The following is a 22,752-nucleotide window of genomic DNA, read 5'->3' as shown; positions in this document are numbered from 1 at the left end:
GGAGACAATGGGGCAGAAGATCCACTGCATGACTGGCCAGTGCATGAACCCTGCTTTGCCCTGCTAACCTGCAGAGCTCTGCTTACATGATGACAACACAGGAAAGAAAGACACTCTTAACACCACATAGTAGGCATTTATCTCCTGGATGCCTTAAAAAGAAAGTTTTCAGATTTGATTCTTTGATTCTTTTCAGATTTGTTTTTTTTCTCCTCCCTAGATTCTAAAATTTAGGAAACTAAAGCTGGGCTGGTTGTGGCAGGCTTTTTTCCTGCTGAAACATCTCCAGAAGCAGCACACAGCCAGAGCTGAACACAGGCAATCTTCCAGTGAATTTGTGGCAGATAAAAGATATGTTATCTGAAATTAATAGAGTATGGAAATCAATATGAGCTGGCACTTTCACTTTTCTGAAAGTTATGCATCCAGAACTGATAAAGGCAACAGAATCTGTGTAGTATCCAAATCTCTCTTTTTAAGGTTTCACATAAACTTTCAAAAAGGAAATATAACATTCCATACAGCAACTCTCCCTCAGGAAATCCTCCTGACATTGCAAGTCCATTCCCATGCTGCCATAAAATAATATAATGGAGGAAAAAAAAGGTTTTTTTGCAGGCTGCATTCCCTGTACTTTTTGCACAGCAAGAACATCTCCCCTTTGAGTGTTGTATTTGACTAAAAAAGCTAAGCAACCCCCATTTCCCTTAATATGCTGTATCTCCAGAGCCATAGAAGTGTCTAAATGCTTTTCTATTTTTTTGCCTCTGACAATACTTTTTCAAGAGCTGAAAATAAATACAGGCTTACTTAATTGCATGGAACTATGTGCTTTAGGCAGTGCCCATGCTGAGATAGCCAAGAAGTAGATAAATGTGACTGCTTTCAGAGTTACTTGGGCATCTCTAAAATCCCTTACACCAAGGTAGTTAAGATTCTCAGTTTCAAGACAGTGAGCAAATCTACTGGACACATTCTTGGATAGCTAAACCCAATTATTCTATTAATTACAAAGCCACACGCATATTTAAAGGATTCCAGAGGTAGTGAAAAATGTCTTGGAAGAGTGACGTGGTGTTTGTTTGCACCTCTGAAATAGTTATTGGGGTGGGCAACCTTGGAAAGCATCAATGTAACTTTACAGCTTGCTCTGTAGAAGACACCTCTCTCCCTTAGGGGAGCTACTCAAGTGGACTAATTGGTTTCAGGCAGACACAAGACAGATAGGTACCAGGGAGGAGGCTGTACACACTAACTCTTAAAGAAGGGACTGAGATCACTTTCCTATTTGCACAAAAGCAGACATAAGGAAAAGGAGGCCTTTCAGTAAAGATCTATTATAAAAGTAACAAAAAAAACCCCAAAAAATCTAGGCTAAACCAATTAAAACCCTAGCAAAGCCAGAAGAAACGTGCCTGGTTATTCTGGTGTGTTCTGCAATGGACTGATTTGGCCAAGCTTGCCAAAGCACAACAGTGGCGTTGCTATTTTAGACTTTTTTTACTTTTTAAAAATTTCACAGCTTTTACTTTTTAAAAATTTCCCTGTAAGCAAATGGTGGTTCTCTCAAATACTCCTTTCTCTGCAACATCAGAAAGTTCATATATAATATGAATATATATATATATGCATATATATATATTATATTATGCATATATATGCATAATATAATATATATATGCATATATAATATGCATGTCTTTAAACACACACTATTACACAAAGCACAAAAATGAAGATGCTATTAATGTTACTGATCCCCCCCAAAAAAACATAATTAAAAAAATAGCAAAACTGAACAGAAGAGCCAGCAGCTTCTAAAGGTCCCATTTTTTAAGCACATCACTCTGCTCCCTGTGCATGTTTTCCAAGTATTACTAGGTAACAATATTATTAATAGAACTTCTATAGTTGTGTAATTAAGGTATATTTTAAATAGCTCATTCATTATATTCACTACAAAAATGTAATTTCTATTTTTGCAAAAAAATTTCCTGTATTTTATCACAGGATCCAACTGAATGCTGCAAATTGCTGTCAGACATTCTAAGTAGTAAAAAGTAAAATAAATTTTTGTGATTTGTACCTGAACTACATCTGAAATAATGGTATTGTTGTAAACAATTAGGGAAAAAAAGACAATTTTTTTCCATGGCAGCTCACTGTCAAAGAAAATATTATTATCTGATGAATGTACAGCTACAATGAGGAGGAGACTGGAACATTGTAAAGTTCTGTTTCCAAAACAGAAAGGTGCATCTCCTAACACCAAATTTTTATTAGGTCTAAAACTTCCCATTATAAAATCCTGTTTTCAGATACAAATATATTTATTTGGTCTCCTACTGTTTAAAGAGCTTTTTAGAATAATTAGTTTTGAAAATATTAATGTCAATCTTTAGCTGCATCCAAAACCCATGCAATATTTACTGCAATAACCTGACAGCCTTATCAATGAAGAAAATAAAATACACACAGACTTCACCAGGATACAGATCAAATCTCCCTGGATTCCTCCAAAGTGCTGCAACACTGGATATTTGCACAATTTGCAGAACACCAGGAAGAACTAAAAAATACCCAGAGGACTGGGAGTTAGGGGAACCTTTAGATAAATTGGTCTGTAAGTATCTGAACTAACCTGGGTAGTGATGTGGGGGGGATGCCAAGCTACAGACCAGGGAGTGAGACGTAAGTGAAGGGTTAAGGTAATTCATCAGCACCCCAGAACCATAGAACACTCCTGTTCCCTCTGGACAGACATCTCAAAACATCCAGAAGCAAGATTATAAACATGGGGAATGATGAACTAATTTGCACAAACAGAGAGAAGAAGCTAGGACAGAGAATAAACAAAAAGAAAGCTCACTCATCATGTGCAAACCCATATTCTTAGACCTCTTCTCTCCTAAACCTATGAACTTTCCTACCATGACAACTCCAAAGCTGTCAAGCTTCCTGCTGCTCTGCACTAGGTGGACTCAGAAAAAGTCTGCACTCTCTTTTTTCCTAGTACTGTGTAGATGCAATTAAATATTTATTGCCATAAAGACTGGAACTGCATGATATAACCAGCAGCCTATGAAGTATCACAACAGTCTCCCTCCTTTTTTTTTTCCTCAATTATCCTTTTTGCTTAAAACCATCTAAAGCAGTACTGAGACAGTGGGAGAATGTCCTGTAAACTTTTGGCCAAGGCACCCACCTAAGCAGCAGCATGTTCAGCCCCCAGGGCATGATTATTTAACTTTTATACAGAGCACAGCTAGACAGTGAACTATACACATTCAATTTCTTAAAAGCAACACAGTGAGAGAGCCTTCTAAATACTGAGTACAACAAAGAAGACAGAGTTTCTACTTTTCAAAAATTAACTCCCTTAAGTTTTTATGCAAGTGAGCAAAATAAAATCCTTGTTTGGAATGAAATAGCAATTATTTCTAAAACCAAATGGTACGGTGTCTTTGGTGAAGTAACATTTTTTTTTAATCATTACCTTTGGACAAAGATAACTTGCATACATTTTCTTGTTTCCTAACTGAAATAAGATTTGTGCAACCCTAATGCTAAATAGGATGCCCCTCATACTTCACATCTTTAACTCTCTCTGTAGCTCAGATCATTTGTAAAATGGGAATAATTTGACCTTACTGAGATTTTGTGAAGACAAATGAACACAGAAATAATCAAGAAAATTATGATAGCAAATCCTTGGAAGCCTTGATTAAACTAATAACTTTGTAAGCAGAGCAGGAACATAATGATAATATAAAACATAAGAAAATGAACAAAGAGAAGAATAACAAAATACTGAATATTTTCACAGTGTTTGCTCTCTATCTTCTAGCAAGAATAAAGCAGATTTATTGAAAAAATACTAGGCAGTTTTCCAACTGAAGATGATCATATTAATAGAAGATGCTAACTTAAAATTGCTCAACCTTACATCTAATGTTTTCTTATAACCAAATACTTCACTTTGAAACTTTCAGGGTCATTTTTTCCTCCACAGTAAAAACCTTATGTATAATCTTCAAGATAAAACCTAAAACCCATGAAATTTCATCTGCAAGGTTTAGGGTAAGATTTAACCCTCAGTATTAGGAAATCAGCTTAGCTTTTTGACACCTATCCCATTTACTTCTTTCAACTGAAACCAGGCAAAGTCAGTGGTTTTGAGGCAAAACCAGACGAAGAGCTCATGTGGCTCCAAACAAAAAGCAATTTTCACATAGCCTCTTATGAACTGAGCAGAAATGAGCCAGTCTGGCACAACTCAATGTTCTACAACCCATAGGGAAAGGACCTAGTTCTGATAGGTGCTGAAGGTCTTTGGGTACTGAGCACTGCAGGATCAGGCCCAACTTGGTAATGACTTTTCCTACAGTAGTGGGGATTAACCACAATGTGACTCCTGCAGTCATTTGCAGCCTGAATGAAACAGGAAAAACTCTTTTTGACTTCGCAAGGAAAGAGTTTGTGCCTTTTCCTTTTTGCTGAAAACAGGCCCTTTTCTTTTCCCTAGACAAAAAAAATGTTTTTTTCTCACTAGGCTTGACTTGGAAATGCTAAGGATGTGTCACCCCCTCCAGAGAATGACAGGCCAACAACTAGACCTCCTTTAACAGAGGTCTAAGTTGTTGTTATACAGCCAATAAAAAACTATTGAGGTGGAATCAACCACAAAACCATGGGTCCTCTGTCTGTCCAGCTCCCTTCCCAGGCACTAGAAACCTCAAATTCCTGACCCTGGTGACAGACTCAAGTAGCAGCCAAAAGAACACACAGACAGAGCTGCTCCCCCCTATACCTGCCAGACAATTCCCTCTCCTAGGAAAGCACACAGAACAATGGGGTGCAGTACCTCTTCCTCTCTACCCTGTTTCCCAGGCTAGAAATACAGCCTCATCCATGGCCACAGCTCTCCTATATGGGGCTGCCTAACATATCCATAATGATCTCTGTTGTTACTGCATCTATCACTATAAACTGTTTAAAGTTTGGACCAGAAAAAATCCATGTGCTGTACCTCGAAATGATAATTATTATTATTTTCTTGGGAAAACCTTAAGCTATCCAATCACAATGAGAGAAACAGAGATGAGGAGAAGGCTGAGTTACTGAAGGAATTTTTGCCTCAATCTTCCCTGGCAACCTCTTTTCCCACACCTTTAGAGTGGATGGGCTGCAAGGCAGGGACTTGGGGAGCAAAGTCCATCCCACTCTAGGGGGCTTCATGACCACCTGAATATAGGTGAGTGTCTATAGGTCCTGACAAGATGCATCCCAGAGCCTCAGGGGAACTGGCTGATGTATTTACCAGCTGCTCACCATGACATTTAAAATATCATGGTAGTCAGATGAAGTCCCTGGTGACTCAAAGAAGGAAAACACTGAACTCACTTGTAGAAAGGGTAGAAAGAAGGACCCTGGGAACTACCAGCCTGTCAGCCTCACCCATGTGCCAGAGATCATGGAACAACAGGGATGCAAGTTGAGACATTGCATCTCCAAATGCAAGCCTTACCTGACCACCTGGTGGCCTTCTGTGCAGGACTGGCTGCACCAGTGGACAAGGGAAGAGCTACAAATATGTCATCTACCTGGACTTCTGTAAGGCCTTTGATGTGACCCCCTCCACCCCCAGCATCCTTCTCTCTAAATTGGAGATATGGACTTGATGTGTGGACTGTTCAGTGGATGAGGAATTGGTTGGATGGTGACATCCAGAGAGTAATGGTCAATGGCTCAGTGGCTAGGTGGAGACTGGTGACAAAGTCTTTTTAAGTAAGGTAAGAAATCCTTTAATCTCCTCATTTTTACCAGAGTTGCCAACACTGGCACTTGTAATCAGTGGCAAGTCTGCTATCTCAAATGAAGTCTGAAAACATGAACAGGCACAGGTATTTCTAAGCAGGAAAAACAAGTAAAGACCCAGACTCCCAGAGCCTTCAGCAGGATCTGATCATTTCCACTGTACAGCTGTGATAAGAGATAAGTTGCTCTGAATTACAAGCTCACAGAAGTATTTTGAGATCTTTGCATGTATAATGAGACAATTATTAAAATAGCATCTAGGATCTACTACAGTACTCATCTCTAAAGTCTTAGCTTTTTTCATTTTTTCTTCTAAACATCCAGCCAACCCACAACAATCAGTAGGCTTTTACCCTCTGTGCAACCCAGACCATCAAAGCTGGTAGAGAATGTTGAATTACCCACAGAAAGGAAATGAATTACCTTTCCTTGCTAGGGTAGCAAGGAAACAGTATCCTCTGTACAGACCTGAGGGAGAGTAACTACTAATCTTCATAGAAAGGCTGCAAAGTATCCTCTGGGCCATCATTGTACCTGGGTGAGCTGTTGTTAGACTTCAGCTTTAGGAGTTCACAAAACTGCAGAAGCAACTTCAGCAGAGGCTGAAGTCTTTGTTTGCAATCCTCAAACCAACAGACAATTTGGATTTGTTTCCAGTAACACATAAATAAGGGAATAAGGGCTAAGACTTTTATTCTAGGTGATGGGAAAGACCTAGTAGTACTAGTTGAATGGGGGAAGAAAAATAATAATAATCATAATAAAAAAATACATACTTCTTTTCAAAGTCAGTAGTAAAGAAATCTGTTTGGGCCTGGTGTATTGGTTTATGTGCACACAAAACCAAATACAACCCTGCTGCTAACTCTGCTGGCACTGCCCTAATGCCAGCCTAGTCTGCTCTGTGAGACACAGCAACCTCTACATCCCCCCCACCAGTAACCTGTGGACTGAGGTCACTGGGCTTGAAAGAAAAACACAGCACTGCTAAACATGCTTTTGTGCAAATACTGAGCTGCTTTGCTACTGGTTTCTTTCTTTAAAATTAAAATGATCTGGAGGTATTGGGAATACTCTAGAAGACTGTGGGAACAGGATATTATGTTCAAAGTCAAGATGTAACATCAGCCTGACAGTTTACATGAAGTGAGATCACATGCAGGAAGCAAACACCATCACTGACCACAGTCATTGCTACTCTAATGCACAGGTTATCTCCAGAGTAGATGGTAACAGAACATCTACTAACATAGGCTAGAATTCAATAAAAATATGTCAGTGTAGAGTTCTCCCTTCAAGGACAGTCTTTTAAGTTATGGATCTTTCAAAGTGTAGCTATTGCTGTCCTAAACATAAAAGAGAGCTCTGAACACACAGCCACACAATGAGGCTTTATCTGAATAAAATTCATGTGATTTTTAGAAGAGATTTAGAGATTTCAGCCCTCAAGAAACTTCTGGTAACCCAGAATTTTGTAACACACCCTGAATTGAGAGATGACTTAGTATTAAAAGTAACATTCCATTTCTGTGACTGCCTGTGCCCTGCAAGGAACAAATATGCAACTACACAGGCACTAATTAAATATTTATAGTAAGGAAAAAAATGTGCCATTGTAAAAGCAGAGCTTATTTTGTAAAGAGATAAATCAATTCTATTACTCTAATTAGAAATCAGAATCAAGGACACACAAGAGTGTTAAACTCTCCTGTTATTATAGCTGTAAAACTAACAATTACATGGCCCTTTAAAAAATAATGAGATACAGAAGTCAAAGTTAGCACAAACAAGGATGAAGATGCAATTTTCAAACCCTTAAGAGAAGAAACATCCTGGAAAAAAACAAGAAATATTTAAAATCATCCTCTTTCTTTCACGTCTGCCTCCTCATTAGTATGGGTTTGAGGCTCTTTCCTCCAGCAACAGGAGCCAAGATCCCAAGGAAGGGGCACACTTTGTTCTATGTTCTTTCAGGATATGGAATTCCTTTCCTTGCATCCTCTAAAAGAGTTAAAACTCTCATCCTGACTCTCTTTGGCTGCAGGAGTAAGTTTCCAGCTGAACTCCCATCATTAAATGCTATAGTGTTACAAGGTATCTACTCGTGTGTAAATGGTCAAAATATTGAAAGACAATGAACAGTCTGATGAAAAGTGAAGTTTATGTGCACTTACTCCCAAAATTCCATTACTGGAGAGGTGGCATTTTGTAAAAAGACTTGACTGCAGTTGCTCATATTAAGCTTTTGAAATTCCACACAGTTTTCTGTAAAAGAACAACAACAAAAAAAGAGTTTGTTGTATTGACACCTGAATACATTTCTTCTAGTGCCTCTTCCAGTTCACACCTCCTGTAAAGCCTTGCTCCTGTAGCACATTTTCTCTATGTGGCTGAAGGATTTCTAGGTAGGCTAAAATGCCAAGCCTGCTGCTTCTGCAACACTGTATTTTGATCCCCAGCCTATCCCAGGAAAATATCCATGCAACATGCTACATTCTCCTGTCCAAAGACACAGCTGCAATGGCTGATAAAACATTTGAGGTGCAAGAAAAGCTTTGAGAAACTGAGGCAATGGCTTGGGAATCACAACATACTCCATACCTACTCCAGCTGCTGATTCCATGGCTTATGAAACCCTGCCAGCAACAGGTTTCCAGTTTGCCTTAATGTGGCAAGTGAAAAGTCACTCTGGATTATTATTATTATTATCTCTAATACAGAGAAAGGAGATCAAAGCAGCTCAGCACTGTTCACAGCATTTGCAACATTAGCTAAGCTCCCATGCAGGGTTGCCAGGATTGATGCTGGAGCCTTCCATGTCTTTTGGGCCCAGCACTGGTTCCCTAACATAACCTGAGCTGCCTGATTGCAGGTAGCTTTGGGTGTGCCCAAAGAACAGGGGAATGACAGGTTAATAAAAAGCTGGAAAGACAGTACTGTCAGAACATGATCTGAAACTGGACAGCAATGCAAGGAATAAAGGCAAAAACTTCAGGAACAAGGAAATGAGGGCATTGGTATGTATTCCTCACCACAGGTGGCCTTCAAGTGCACTAAGTGGAGCATTAGGCATAAAAACATTGATGAAAGGACAGGTGCCCTGCACTGCAAACCCTCCCAAATACACACCTCATCTTCCATGTGGGAGGCTACTTTGCATGCTCTAAGGGTTATTCATGTGACTAGGTTCTCAGAAGTAGCTTTGGCATTTAAAAAGAGTGAATTCAAAGTTCCACATTCAATATTTCTCTCTCCATTTAAATTCCTCCTGATTTCATTAAAGTGAAAGAGTAAGACTGTAACCTGTCACCAGGTCATCACCTCTTCAGTAGAGTTCACTGGGTGTATTCAGGAAGAACAACCATGATTGCAAAGGAAAGTCTGGATTTAGCCCCAGTATCTTATATATTAACAAAATTCAAAGCCAACTTTTGTATCTGCCATTATATTCTGCAGGAATAAATGCTTTTACAATGACCTAAGCCAAAAAAAGGTACAAATAAACCTTCAGATTTCTTTTCTGTGGTGCAGTGTGATATGATCAGCCCATTTCCACAGACTTTCTACCAGGGTACTTTTGTTCCTGACATTTTAATGCATCAATTATTTGGAAGTATTTATATAGCAATAATCTCTCCTGAGGTCATACCTGTATTCCATTCATGCCCACAGGTAGCCCAAGGAAGCTCTGTAGTAAAGCAGTTAAACAAATAGAAGATAGCCCATGCTAAAATGATGATGTAATATACATTGAGATGTGCTTCTATAACCTGGGTAGCATAGCCAATACCTGGAGAAAAAGGAAGAAAAAAAGACACAATACAAAACTTAAACTTTTCAGAAAGCAATTTAGGTAATTTAGAAACAAATCCTTACTTTAAGAATATCTTAACTCTAATTTTGATAAAATTAAAATAATTTTAAATAAATTTTAAATAATTAAAATAATTTTACTTCAGGTTTCAATATGCTCAGTAGAACACAGAAGTGTTTGTTACCTTCAAACAGAGGGCAAACTTTCCTCCAGCACGTAATGCCTCCTTCACTAGTGAACTGTCCCAAGGCTGTCTCCAAGAAAAATACTGGTATCCCACAGCAAATGAAAAAAACCACATATGGGATGAGGAAAGCACCTACAAGCAAACATGGAGGAGGTACTGGTTATAATTAATACAGTTCCCTAAAAGCCTAGTGAGAAATTAATTTTCTTAATAGAGGAAGGATCAGCTACTGGCCACCTCTCAAGCATCGTGCTGATAGTGCAGAAAGTGGCCCCAAATATAAAAAGTTAACCTCTAAGCCAATGTCATTAACTAAAAAAGACCAAAGCTCCTCAGTATAGACTGAATTCTGCTCATGGCTCACTCAAACACAGGAAAGACTACAGTCTTGCTCAGTCACACAGTTCTGCTCCAATTAATACCCAGTCAGACCACACAACTCCCTCTTCCTTGCTTTTCTCACAAAAGCAGGGATGTAAGTGTGTTATGGAATTCCCTTGGACTCCAGAATTCCTTTGTATGTTATTTGGATAAACTCTAGAGCTACTTACAAGAACAGGAAAGCAGGTCTTGTCAAGTAGAAATAATAAGAAATTGTAGGAAAATAACAGAGCATCAGCATTTTGTTACATGCTGACAGCAAACTCCAGCACAGATAATGAACAGTACAATTCAGTGCTGAAGCACTGCATACAACAACAAAAAATCTTCTGTTATTAACACATGGCAGAAGTATTGTATTATTTAATGATTGATTGTGTTATTAGGTGTGACACCTGAACTGTCTGTGAAGCAAAGAAATGAAAGAAATTGCATGTCAGGCATAATGGTGCTTGCTAATAATGCAGATTTTAGGTATTTCATTTAGAAATGAACTTAAATAATAAGGTATTAGGTCCAGCCTTTTGCTACATAGAGAATCCATTAACATATAAGGCATAAAGATATTTTTTCCCCCATTCCCCAAACACTCAGACTGCCTGATTGATTCATTAATCATGAGGTAGAAAGCAAGCAGCTACATTGGTTTAGACTGAAACAAGGAAAGAAGGAAATAAAACCTGAGAAGCAAAGCCCAAAATAACTGACCCTCTCATCTAACCCATGGAGCTACCCAGAAAGGTTGGACCAGATGATCCTTGAGGTCCCTTCCAGCCTGGAATTCTATGATTCTGCCATTTTTAATTATACCAAGATGATTTTATTGGTTTAACCAGGCAGACCAGCACAGCCAATACTGCACAGAATAATTTGTCTGGAGTGTAGGAAAATGAAAAAGTAATAATTGTCTGATTAAGTCATGACAATAAAGGTTAGTACAACATCCACAATGTGTTGTACCCAGGCCTCAGCCTACCTTCTCCCAAACAAACAATCCCACAGCACTAATTAAATTAACTTAAAGCTCCTATTAAATGTTATAAGCATTCCACCACTCATTCTATATCAAATCAACACAAGATATGCTAAACACACAGAAGTTTTGCTGGATGCAATTTTTCCATGGAAAATCTGTTTTCCAGTGCAGTTCCTCACTGTATACACATTGACCAGTACTTTACAGCACTAACACCACCAGCATTTCCCCTCCAATGGGAGTCCTGGAGATCAATCTGACCATTAATTTCTATCTCTTCATGAGAAATCTCTTCCCTCAACAGGCAACTTGCCTCTAGTTGAATCTGTGCTGTGCTGAATCTCCAGCAATTCAGTAGATGTCACAGAGACTGGAATCCTTGGATCTAAAGTATGGTTGCTCTGTATGAGTCACTGTGCAAATGCTTTGAAAAAAATCCTTGCAGGCCAGGAGAACTGCTGGCCAGCAGTAAATCCACCTTGGGCCACCCATATGTAGGAACACAGTGAGTCTAAGGTGGCAACTTCTTGAAATACAAAGTATTCACTGTGACATTCTTTTTCCAACTCTTCTACACCATGGAATCAGAGGAAGTCAGGTTTCCCAGCTTACAAACAGATCATGTTCCAAGAAATACCTAGTTCTAAACATGCAAATAAATTAATTTTCCCAAAATACCCCCAACAACATTAAATTTCCATTAAAACAAATTAAAAGCACAGAAGTTTATGCCTATGCTACCTAATTATGACTCAAAAATCCAAGGAGAGGTCAGACTTCATAAGTTCCATGCTGCTGCTTTTGGATTCATTCTGTCTAGCAAGTTACTTCATAACTAGGTCATGTAACTTATTGTCTTCATTATCACACATTAAGCAATGTGCAGCATTGACATCTGATGAATCAAACTACTCCAACTCTACTATGATTCCAGCAGGGCACTCCAGGGAGTTGCAGAAACAGAGGTCATGGATCAAGTCCTCACTGAATAAAACAGAAGTCAATGGCAAATTTCCCGTGGTGCCCAGAAACGACCAACTGAGCCACACACATTAATTCTGTTCTTAAATAACACAGAGGTGATTAAATATGATACTGAAGTAATTTCTTTTTTACCAGATCACCCACAAAAATCATTAGAATTTTTTTATCCAATGTTTTTATCCCTTAAAAACAACAGCATCCCGTTTTTGACAAATTTGCACCTAAATCATAATGTATGACCAAAGAAATAGTCATTGTACACCACAAAAAAAATTTCCAACTTTCTCCTCTGCCAAAATTTTGCTGGGAAAACTATGACAGTCAACAAGACACTGTTCTGCATATCATAACCAGCACATTAATATTTATGTACTACAAGCAGTAGCATCATTCTGAAAACAGGTGAATTCTTAGCTTAGTTATGCCAGAGTACAGATATAAAAAGAAAGCAGCTGAAAACTATAAACACACCTTCCACAGTTTGCAGACAAAATGGGCTCAAACCCTCCCCAAAGTTCAGACAACTGTGTCTAGATTTAGAGAGCCAAGGGAAAGACAATTGGCACAGCCTTGTTGCAAACAAACCCCATCTCTGTAAAGCAGCCAATCAATATCCTGTTCTTCTTTCTCCCAGCCAAGATGCTGACACTAGCACTGATTCAGGCCTTCAGTGGGGAGGATGCTGAATCCCACCCACAGAATTCTAAGCTCAAGTTTTAATTTACTTTTCTGCCCTTATTGCTTCACAAGTCACAGCTGACTTGCTGATACTTCACTATCACATATCATACATAGCTTATACTTAACTATAACCAATGCATGCCACATGTTATTCTTTTCTAGAAGTTAAGGCTGTTCTTTTCTCTCAAGTAACATTTTTAGAGGGTTTGCTCTCTTCTTTGAGTAACAAGAATTTTACACATTCCCCTACCCTACTGTAGTGATTTGGGAAGTAGTGTGAAAAAAGTGTTGCTAAAGTAAAAAAAAAAAATTATATAACAAAGAAAAAAGTCATATTTGTAGCAGTATTAAAGACAATCCTTACCCTCTCCAAAGTATAGTGGTGTAAAAATAAACTGCTACGCTCTTTTCTGTGCCAGACAAGCTTATTTAAGCACACTTAGGTCTGTATCAACATGAGAAAGAAAACCCACAGTGTACCAGTATAACAGAACACTGGCTTCTCCTGCATTAAAAAACTTAATTAAAAAAAAGTCAAATTTGTTCGTTAATGCAAAAGAAACTTGTGAAAGTAAGCCACACACTGTTTGGGCAGGAGAAGGAAAAGGAAACATTTTTTTATTTAGTTGTCAGATGCTTGATCTGACATGTCAGATCCCTATCCACACACACTCTGAAATCCTGAATACCTGCGTCTCAACTAGTGCAAGAAATCATTACAAAGCATTGCTAACTGTTCATTTCCCACAAGTTTATGATGAGCTGTAAAGCAACATGAGGCCATCTTACCTCCTCCATTCTTGTAGCAAAGATATGGGAATCTCCATACGTTTCCCAATCCAATAATCTCCCCTGCCACAGAAAGCACAAATTCGACCTTATTGTTCCAGTGACCTCTTTCATGAACTTTCTTATCATTGCTGTGGACAAGGTTGGTTCTTGAGGCTTCTGGGTCTAAAGCATCTTCTGGCTTGCCATTAATTATAGGAATAGTTTTTTCAGCTGTCATGACTGTTCAGCCTAGGAGGAGAACAAAAGAAAAAACACAGAGATGTTTTAAGTCACTTGTTAGCAATAACCCTCAGTGATTAAAATGCCCCTCACATCACATTAGCTTCTTATTAGCTACATGAATTGCAGGTAGGAGTGGTGGAGGCAACTCCCTCAGGCTGGAAAACTTGTGAAGAACAAAAATGAACAGGGTTGAGGGGGGAGGGGGCAGAAGCTTTTTGTAAAAGGGAAGATTCCTAAGTTGAGACAGGCAACTTGGTAGTATGACACCGTTTTCAGGCACAGATTGCAAAGCCTTTCAAAAATCCCTCCCCAAGCAAGGATCCCATCTTGACTAACCTACCAGAGCTCGAAGATCTCCTGCACCTTCCAGGCATACAATTGAGAGCAGCAGAAGAAAGGGATGTGGAGAAGGGGGCCTGAATGGCTCTGGCCTGCCTGGAGGAGTAAAGGAGCTCCCCGGCTACTCACCCAGGGCTCTGCCTGTGCCCGCAGGCTGGGAGAGGGACAGGGTCTCTAGCTCAGTGCTCGGCTCCGAGCGCACCTCCGGGGCTGCCGCTCTCCGCTCTGTTGCACAGGAGCACGGGGCAGGGCAGCCGCCGGCGCCCCGCGGCAGGGGCGGGCAGGGGGAGGCGGGGATAAGGCGAGCAGCGGGAGAATACCGGGGAGCCGGAAAGCTTCGTCCTGTTCTGCGGCTGAAGCCCGGTCGGCCGGCGGGGATAGGAAGCTCCCCGCGCTCTGAAGCCGGGATTTGCAAATGCTCAGCCTTCCCCGGAGCGATGGTATAACACCCGCCTCCCCCTCCGCCCACTTCAGGCTGTCCCGCCAGCTCCCCCCCTCCTCCTCTGCCTCCTCCTCCTCCTCCTCCACCCAGCATCGCTACCCGAGCATCCCCAGCTCTTCGCACAGCAGCCAGGGCCAAACCCCGGGGGGCACCCAGCTCCGGGCGGCACCCAGCCCCATTCCTTGCACCCCCCCCCAGGCTTCCCCCGACCTGGATGCGGGCTCGCAGCGAAGCGGAGGCGGCGTCCGGCTGCGCACCTGCCGCCCGCCCGCCCGCCTTGCTGCAGTGCCCGCCGCCGCCACAGCCCGGCCCGGCCCGGCCCGCTCGCCAAAGGCAGCGGTGGGGCCGGGCCGGGCTTGCTGGCCTGTCTGGTTCGACTACAGGCCTGGCAAGAAAAAAAAACCCCAACCAACCGACCAAGAAAACCCTAAACACACCGGTTTCCATTTCAGAGACAGGTGACACTGACATTAACTTCAGCTGGAAAAGGCGGAGGGGAGGGGGAGAGCTGCACTGAAAAAACGTCGGGGGAACATTTGGGAAGTGTGGAGACAATGTGGGCGCTTTCTAGGTACGCTGGGAAACTGCAGAAACATCCCACGGGGCAGTTCTAACCCGGCTCATGCTTAAAATTCAAGCTAAGTAAGTGGAGAATGGAAGCAATAGGAAAAAAATAATAGACTATGTTTTTTTCAGGTTGCGTGAAATATTTTAAGGAAAGGATTTTTTTCATCTAAGTTTTCTCCTCCTCCCTCTTATCTTTTTGGTAGGTCAGTTAGTTGCACCCCATGTTTCTGAACCCAAAATAAACACCTCTTCTATTATTCATCTCCACAACTTCTCCTTTGCAAACAGCAAGGCTCAGCTCAGGTTTGAGCTTCAAATTTTTTCTCAGATCCCAACTGAGCTGCAGCTGTGATCACCAATGCTTTGCTCTGCACCCACAGGAGATGCTCTTCAGAATGCTCTTAAATCCTGTATTTAAGCCTGCTGGCAGATGTTGGCCCACAGGCAGCATGCTCTTCCATGCAAGTTCTCTCCCTCTTGCCCTCCAGATCCATGGCCTTTCACACTACCAGGAAAACTGTTATCCAGTGCTTACAGAAGGAAGTGGGAAGATGCCCATGGATAGAATTTTATATTAACTTCAGCTGGGAGCTAGAGACTGACCATACCCTGATTATATACGTGGTCTCAATCCATTTACACATTGAAGCTCCATCTGTGATTAAAGGGCTTGGAATTTTGTTTTTAAATTAAAACTGGGGCCTCACCCCATGTTGTCTGTCAACTATGTATCACTTGAACTCTTGCACCTAACAGGTACAGGATGGGTGAGGCCTTTTCTGTTCTTATTAGTACCAATATAGCAGAAGTCAAACCTATATTGTGAATTGAAAAACCTCCAGAGGTAAAACTATGATAAAACTGCAGAATTCTCATTTTATTTTTAAAAAGTATGATCCGCAGATACCATTACCAGAGCTAGGCTTGGTTTTGGGTGGTCTGTTTTGTTGGTTTATTCTTAATGCAGCTGGTACTCATTATCTGAGGATGGAATACATTAATTTTTCCCAACCTGGCTTTGTACAAACCAAACTTAACTTTGAGGGGTTTTGTTGTTTTATTTCCCCCCCTTCCCCAGCTAGTTTCAGCAGGGATCAACACAGGCATTGTTTTTCTATATCTCTGCCAGGCTGAGCAGGCTCAACAGGAAACATTTAAACATCAAAGCAGAAACAGAATTCTCATTTCATTCCTGAAAGTAATTCTAAAAATGGAGGGAAGCTATGGGACAGTAAATATTTAACAGATGATTCAATACATGAGAGACAGCAGTTTTACTAAACCAGATTCATGATAGCAAAGTGAAGGGGTATGCTCCAAAGAAGAGTCTATAGAACAATGGGCAGATGCAAAAGATGTTTAATCACTGCTGATTTGCTCAGTGCTTGAAATGACTCATTTCTAAGGTCAAGTATTTTATCCACTGCTGTATTCTTGCACTGATGCCCATTCAGTCTCCACCCACTAAAAGGGTTTATGAAAGTAATTGGTAGCTGCTAATCTTTGTGAACACTTTACTGAAATGCAGCACAGTGACATAAAACTTCCCCAAATTTAGAACAGGTTGAGAACCTGGAGGCTCCTCCACTGCAATGAAAAGAAATTCTCAGATCAGACACTAACCTAGCATACCTCATGCTCCTCATTGTGAATTCATGCTCCTGGCAGTCTGCTGGGACATCCACACACAAGATGCAATCAGAGCTCAGCTCGGCGATGGGGATGAGAGCAAACCTTGCAACATGGCTGCACTGTAAGAAAAGACTCATGTGGTTACCAATATGAACAGGCTGTGACTAGGAAAAACAGTATCTACTACTAAAACATTAGTACATAATCTGTAGAAGAGCTAGGAGCATCACATATCTAGTAATCTAGTTATGTCCAAGTAGAGTTCTTCTGCATTGTCTACTCCATTCTTGACAGAATAGCACCAGTTCTTCAGAATCCTCCAGCCCACTCACCAGAAGTTTCCTGGCCATTCCTCTCAAGTCCCATATTAAAATGATGTGACCTAACAGAGCAGTTTAGGTTCTACCTTTTTCAGATTTATCTCCACACTCTCAAGAAAACCACTAAAACTCTGTAGAAAGCTGACAGGGATGGGAGTGGAAACCAGACATTTCTGCTAGCCAAAGGATGATGCTGAGAAGTACCAAATGCTCTAAGGCAACATTTATTTAGATTTATAAACTAAAGGTAATAAAGATAAGGAACTGGTATACAGAGTAACTTGAGGAAGAAAAACCTCCAAGAAAAAGCCATATGCCCACTGGAATCTGCCAGGATGCTGAAATACATGTCCAAGGAACACACACTGCACCCAAGCTGCTCTGGTTGCCACCAGAACCCCTTTTCAGCCTTTATTTCCCTTTATTCTGTCCTGAGACTGGCACCCACCCTATACTTTCAAGACACAGATACACAGAGCATTAGGACATACCAACACATGTGGAGGATTAACTCTTTTCCCCCCTAGTGTACAACCCCTACACACTCCAGCAGGCACATGAAGAAAGCTGCATGACACAGTCACACATTTTGCTTTTCCTGCTTTGAATGTATAACTTTTCTTGGAAATCAGGACACTTTGTTCATTCTGCCCTTTAGATCTTTGTTAGGATGCTTTATGTTTCGTAGCACTACAGTTGGACAAGACTGAAGTCTCTCTACACTATGTAATCTCTTGGCCCATGCATATGCCTCAATTTTTTTGCATTTTTCCTGACTAAAACAAACAATCAGGAGGCAATAAATAGCTGTCCAAAAAAAAAAAAAAAAGAATTTTCATTAGTATTAAAGCTACCATGAACACAGTTGATTTCTTAAAAGGGATCAATGCCACATGCATGTGAGGGTTGAATGTGAGCAAGAGTCATGTTATCTAACTTGGGGAATAAAAAGGCTTGGGCTTGGCTCCATTTCTTCATATTAAACCACAGTAACTCTCTGGATTTGTGTTCTTTCAACCCTACAGAAATTTGGGTAAGTATAATTGAAGGGACTAAATGGCTGAGGAAACAACAGGCCTCTCCAGATTTATAAGTTTTCATTTAGATTTGGTGTAAAGCAAAATCTACACAAACTGTGTGTAAAGATTTTCCAAAGTCAGGCTCTTTGTGGGTAAATAGCTACACAAAAGAAGAAATACAATAAGAATTCCATTAGTGATAGTGATCTGACACAACATTTTGGATCAAAAACCTAAGCTCATGAAGCAATGAAGCAATTTGTGAGCAAGTAAGATACCTTTAGCTATGCTATTATACACTTGGACTTAAGTTAAACAGCAACAGGCTGTCAGATCTGTCAGATTTGTGCCTCATCAGTTTTCTGAAGAAAAAAAAAAATCATTTGTTGCAGGTAAGAGCTTTAGCTTAAGCAGCAACTGGTTGTTGGGCTTCTATTTAAAAAGAAAGGCTTAGAAACTATCCAATGTACCTATCTCTCAAATTTATTGTTCATGGCTCACAGTGGTTGAGATGCTGAATTTCAGAGTTCAAAAGAGCTCTGAAAACCACTTTTTCATCTATTGACATTGCCCCTTGGTGGCCTTCTGTTCTCTCTTGCTATCAGTCTGAGATCCATGTTATCTTTCTGTTTCTGTTTTTTTATCTTCCAGTCCATCTTCTCTTCTGAAGAGGGGTGGGTGATACACTCCACATCATAGATTTTCTGCTATAGATGTGCTAATATCTTCATCTTTGGCCCACCTCTGAGGCATCCTGCTGTGAAAGGATTTACTTCAGTTCCCTTACAGGGTTCCTCAGGGCCTTTTGTCAGACAGAATTTTGTGGCAGTTATTCAATGACTGCTTGTGTTTTAATATATGACAAAGGTGATCAGATGTCTCATGGAAAAGCTGGTACACATCAGGAGCTCTTCCTCTTGCCTCACACACGTAAGCACCACTCCCATTGATTTAGGAGCTACTCCTCTGCTAATGTGGCTAAACAGAGCTTCCTAAACTATGAGTTTTACAGACAGCACTTGGAAGGAACCTGCAAGTGGGGCTTAAAACACAGCTTCTAAGAGTCAGCAGTCACCTATCTAAACAGAAGAGGCCCTTTCTATGTTGTGTTAATCTACTGACCTAGCTAACACAAAGCATGTTTGCTAGTACAAGAAAATAAACAGCAAGCAAGAAGTGATTTTTATAAAATACATCTGCATGCCTCTGACAGTAAACCTGGGGGCACTGTACTTCTGAGAGTAAGACCACATGAAGTATATTTCTACACACTGACAAAAAATAACCACCCTGTGTGGTGGGCTCAGCAAATGTATGCAGCCAAGGTGTCCAACAAGACAGAGTAAAAAATGCACAACTTTTCAAATAAAGAGGAAAATACCTATGCATAAAACCAGCAGCACTACAAGAGAAGATTCCTGTGGAATGATGCTGTAATGTGACTTACAAGTGAGATCAAATAGAAGCAATAGCAAATAAAGATTTCAGAAGAACATAAGAGCACAACTGCCTTACTACCAGCAGTTAGTACTTGAGAATTCTTCCAGATCCAAAACTGAACCTGCAGTTTTCCTGTAGCTATGCACATCACCAGTATGGCTAACTCATACTTGCTGAGAAGTGCTACAGTCTTGGAAAGGAATGCACTCTGAGGAAAGCTCATGCTCAGATCCTCTGTATGTGTTTTCAACTATATTAAATTTCCAGAATTTGTATTATTAAATATAATCAGTGAATATTACAATAGAGGCAGAACTGAATTCAGATTATAGATGTCTTCTGCAGGCACCTAAAGTCCTTTGTTTTATCCCAGACATTGTCTTGCTGTAGAGGAAAGAGAAGGGCAAAGAGCTGCTTCATGCACTGCATGCACCAGGTTAATGTGGGGATTTACCAAGCTCAAAGAATTTAACAATACTCTACATCCTGGGAGGGAAGGGGTGAACCTGACAGCAAGCAGCATCTCCCCCAGCCCCTACATTGTGGTCCTATTGTTTTTTTTTTTTTTTTCCCCCCACACAGAGCCCAGTTAGCCAGGCTTTGTGTTAAACCACTAATTTTAACACAAGTCAGCTTTCAGGCTTTAGATTGAGACTACAGACCAGTAATTCAAAAAAGATCTTCCATCTTGTAAGTGAAGTTAATCATCAACAGCTGAAGTAAATAACCACACAAATGTTAATATCTTGCAATTCCACACCTTCATATTTTTTTTTTAAATGTAAAGGGACAGAAACATTTCTCAATTCAACAGCTTAACATGCTCACCCAGCCTTCCTACTGCACTGGCTTGGGCTGAAACTGAGTTAATTTTCTTCAGAGTAGCTGGTATGGAACCATGTCCTGGATTTGGGATCCAAAGAGTGTTGATCATCAAGGTCTTTTCTGTCCTTCAGGTTACCCCAACAATAAGTAGGCTGGAGTTGCAAAAGAAGTTGGGACTGCTGACCCCAGCTGACCAAAGGGATATTCCATATCATGACATCATGCTCAGTAATAAAAGCTCGAGGTGAAGAGGGAGGAAGAGAGGACAGTGATGTGAGTTGTCAGTGACAATTCCACATGGTGAAGCCCTGCTTTCCTGGACATGGCTTGACATCTACCTATTGATAGGAAATTGTGAATTCACTCCTTATTTTGCTTTGCTTGCACATGCAGCTTTGTGTTACCAAGCAAACTGCCTTTACCTCAAACAAGCTTTTTCACTTTTGCCCTTCTGATTTTTCTACTCCTGCTCCTTGGGAGCAGTGAGTGTGCAGCTGTGAGGCACTTAGCTGCCCTCCACCATTAAACCAAAGGTCCTACCCAAAAGCAAAATAGCAGTGTTAAATCTTCAACACACAGTGGAGTCTCCAGTTGTCCCTCAGAAACATGGTAACCTATGAAACACCCCTGTTGAGAGAAGGGTTACAGCAACACTGCACACAGGTTGCCAAATGTAGCTTAAAATATATCAAAATAACAACTGCAAGTTAACATAAGAAATGCAGGCATAAGATGTGAATGAGGCAGTGGTTTAGTTCAGATTCAGATCTGAAATAGGAGAAAAGCTCCAAAAGACAGAGCAACCCACAGGGACTTAGTTTTCTCCAAGATACAAAATAGCAAGGACTACATATAGGACAAATTACCCCCAAAATTCTGCTCAACTCAATCACATTTTTGGTATTTTATATCTTTGAAAATAGATTGCAACACCAGCATATTGATTCAAAATATAACAGGCCCCTCCTGTTTTCAAAGTTTCTTTCTTTATTGAATTATATTTGGCTGATGCTGCATGTTATTAAAACAAAGTAATTATCTGAAAATTTTTGATGAGCTTTTATCAAACACACCCTATCATAATCCCTATTTGCTTACATTTTAACAGCATAAGATTTTAAGCATTGGAATATCTAGTTTTAGAGAAAGTGTCTAAAATCCTCACTGAAAGTGTCTAAAGCAGACATAGTGTGTTCTTACAGACACTGCTACTGCAACTGCTCTATCATATAAATTACATATGACAACTTAAATAACTCAGCAAACAATTCTGTCTTGAGATGTGTGCTGGCACATGGCTAAATAACAATTATTTGTCTCCAACAAGATTCCTGCAGAGCAGATGATGGGATACTGCAAATATCTGAGCCAATCTGCACTCTGTGCTCTGCTGAGAAATACCTAAATATTTTTACTGTTTTGCTTTTTGTCTTTGTATTTTAGATCAGGAATATATTAATTTTGTTAAAGGTTGTTTTTTTCCTTTTAAAAAATGTTGCAGTATTCAAGTCCTGAAGAAACTTCTCTTCCTAAGATATTTTCTTTACAGCTTTGAAAAATCAGCTGTTAACTGACATCAAGCCAACACCTGTAGATTTATATTCTGTGATTGGGTTAAAATGGAACTTAGATGGTGAAAAAAAACATTATGGTAAAACCCCCATCAAAGTGTGCCCAGTAAGAACAACATCTCAGTGTTTTAAGAGACAAAATACATAATACTCTCAAATTTTATTATATTTACTTACTAGAAACCACAGCTACGTGCAAATCCTGGTGCATGGACTGCTTTGTCTTTCACAGCTGAAGAGGGAGTAGCTGTTAATATAGACTCTGCACTGGGAAGGCAAACGGAGAACACAGGAGGGCACTGGATTATACATGGCTCCCTATCTGATGAATAATTATTTTTAAAAGAAAATCAATGACAGAAGAACTTCACAGCAAAAAGGCATTACATCCCATTTATGTACACAAAGCTATGTGCCTAGAGAAGGGAAGAACAGTGGGTAGCTTTGCTGGCAGAGATTTCAGAAGCTGGATAATGGGTAGGGTGGGAGAGCACAAGAAGGGGTGTATGAATTGCTGCTGCACTCCAAGAAAAAGATGAGCTCTATTCGAGTGTTATGATTCAGATGCAGAAGACAAAATGGGCAGATTCTTTTGAGTGTGAAAAAGCTTTCCAGAACATGATGTTTAAAGCAGAGATGTGAAGAATATTATTTAAGTTGTTCAGAATATTCCTAATAGTTGCTGTTCCACCTCATCCTCTACTCCTATCCCATTTACAGGAAAGCTGGAACTGATCCTACAG

The 22,752-nt window shown here is 40.2% G+C and overlaps 1 protein-coding gene across 4 annotated transcripts in view; it reads right to left on the bottom strand.

Annotated features, from left to right (window-relative positions):
- SLC6A11 (solute carrier family 6 member 11) overlaps nt 1–22,252 on the bottom strand; it is a 106,693-nt gene extending 84,441 nt beyond the window's left edge. Inside the window, exons 1-7 of one of the 4 annotated variants that reach the window (XM_071755399.1) lie at nt 22,187–22,252; nt 20,442–20,516; nt 16,826–16,953; nt 13,630–13,860; nt 9,816–9,950; nt 9,467–9,607; nt 7,992–8,082 (exon numbers count right to left, since the gene is read on the bottom strand). In XM_071755399.1, the coding sequence (XP_071611500.1) occupies nt 7,992–8,082; nt 9,467–9,607; nt 9,816–9,950; nt 13,630–13,849 (587 nt within the window). In that variant the 5' untranslated portion in view covers nt 13,850–13,860; nt 16,826–16,953; nt 20,442–20,516; nt 22,187–22,252. Of the gene's footprint in view, nt 1–7,991; nt 8,083–9,466; nt 9,608–9,815; nt 9,951–13,629; nt 13,861–14,322; nt 14,600–16,825; nt 16,954–20,441; nt 20,517–22,186 lie in introns of those variants that run through there. The other 3 variants (XM_071755400.1, XM_071755401.1, XM_071755402.1) reach the window with 3 other exon arrangements.
- Nucleotides 22,253–22,752: the final 500 nt, after the last annotated feature.

The sequence above is a fragment of the Heliangelus exortis genome, chromosome 12 (genome assembly GCF_036169615.1).
Source record: "Heliangelus exortis chromosome 12, bHelExo1.hap1, whole genome shotgun sequence".
Lineage (NCBI taxonomy): Eukaryota > Metazoa > Chordata > Aves > Apodiformes > Trochilidae > Heliangelus > Heliangelus exortis.
Note: the sequence above shows the minus strand (reverse complement) of the source record. Positions and strands in the feature narration are given on the sequence as shown.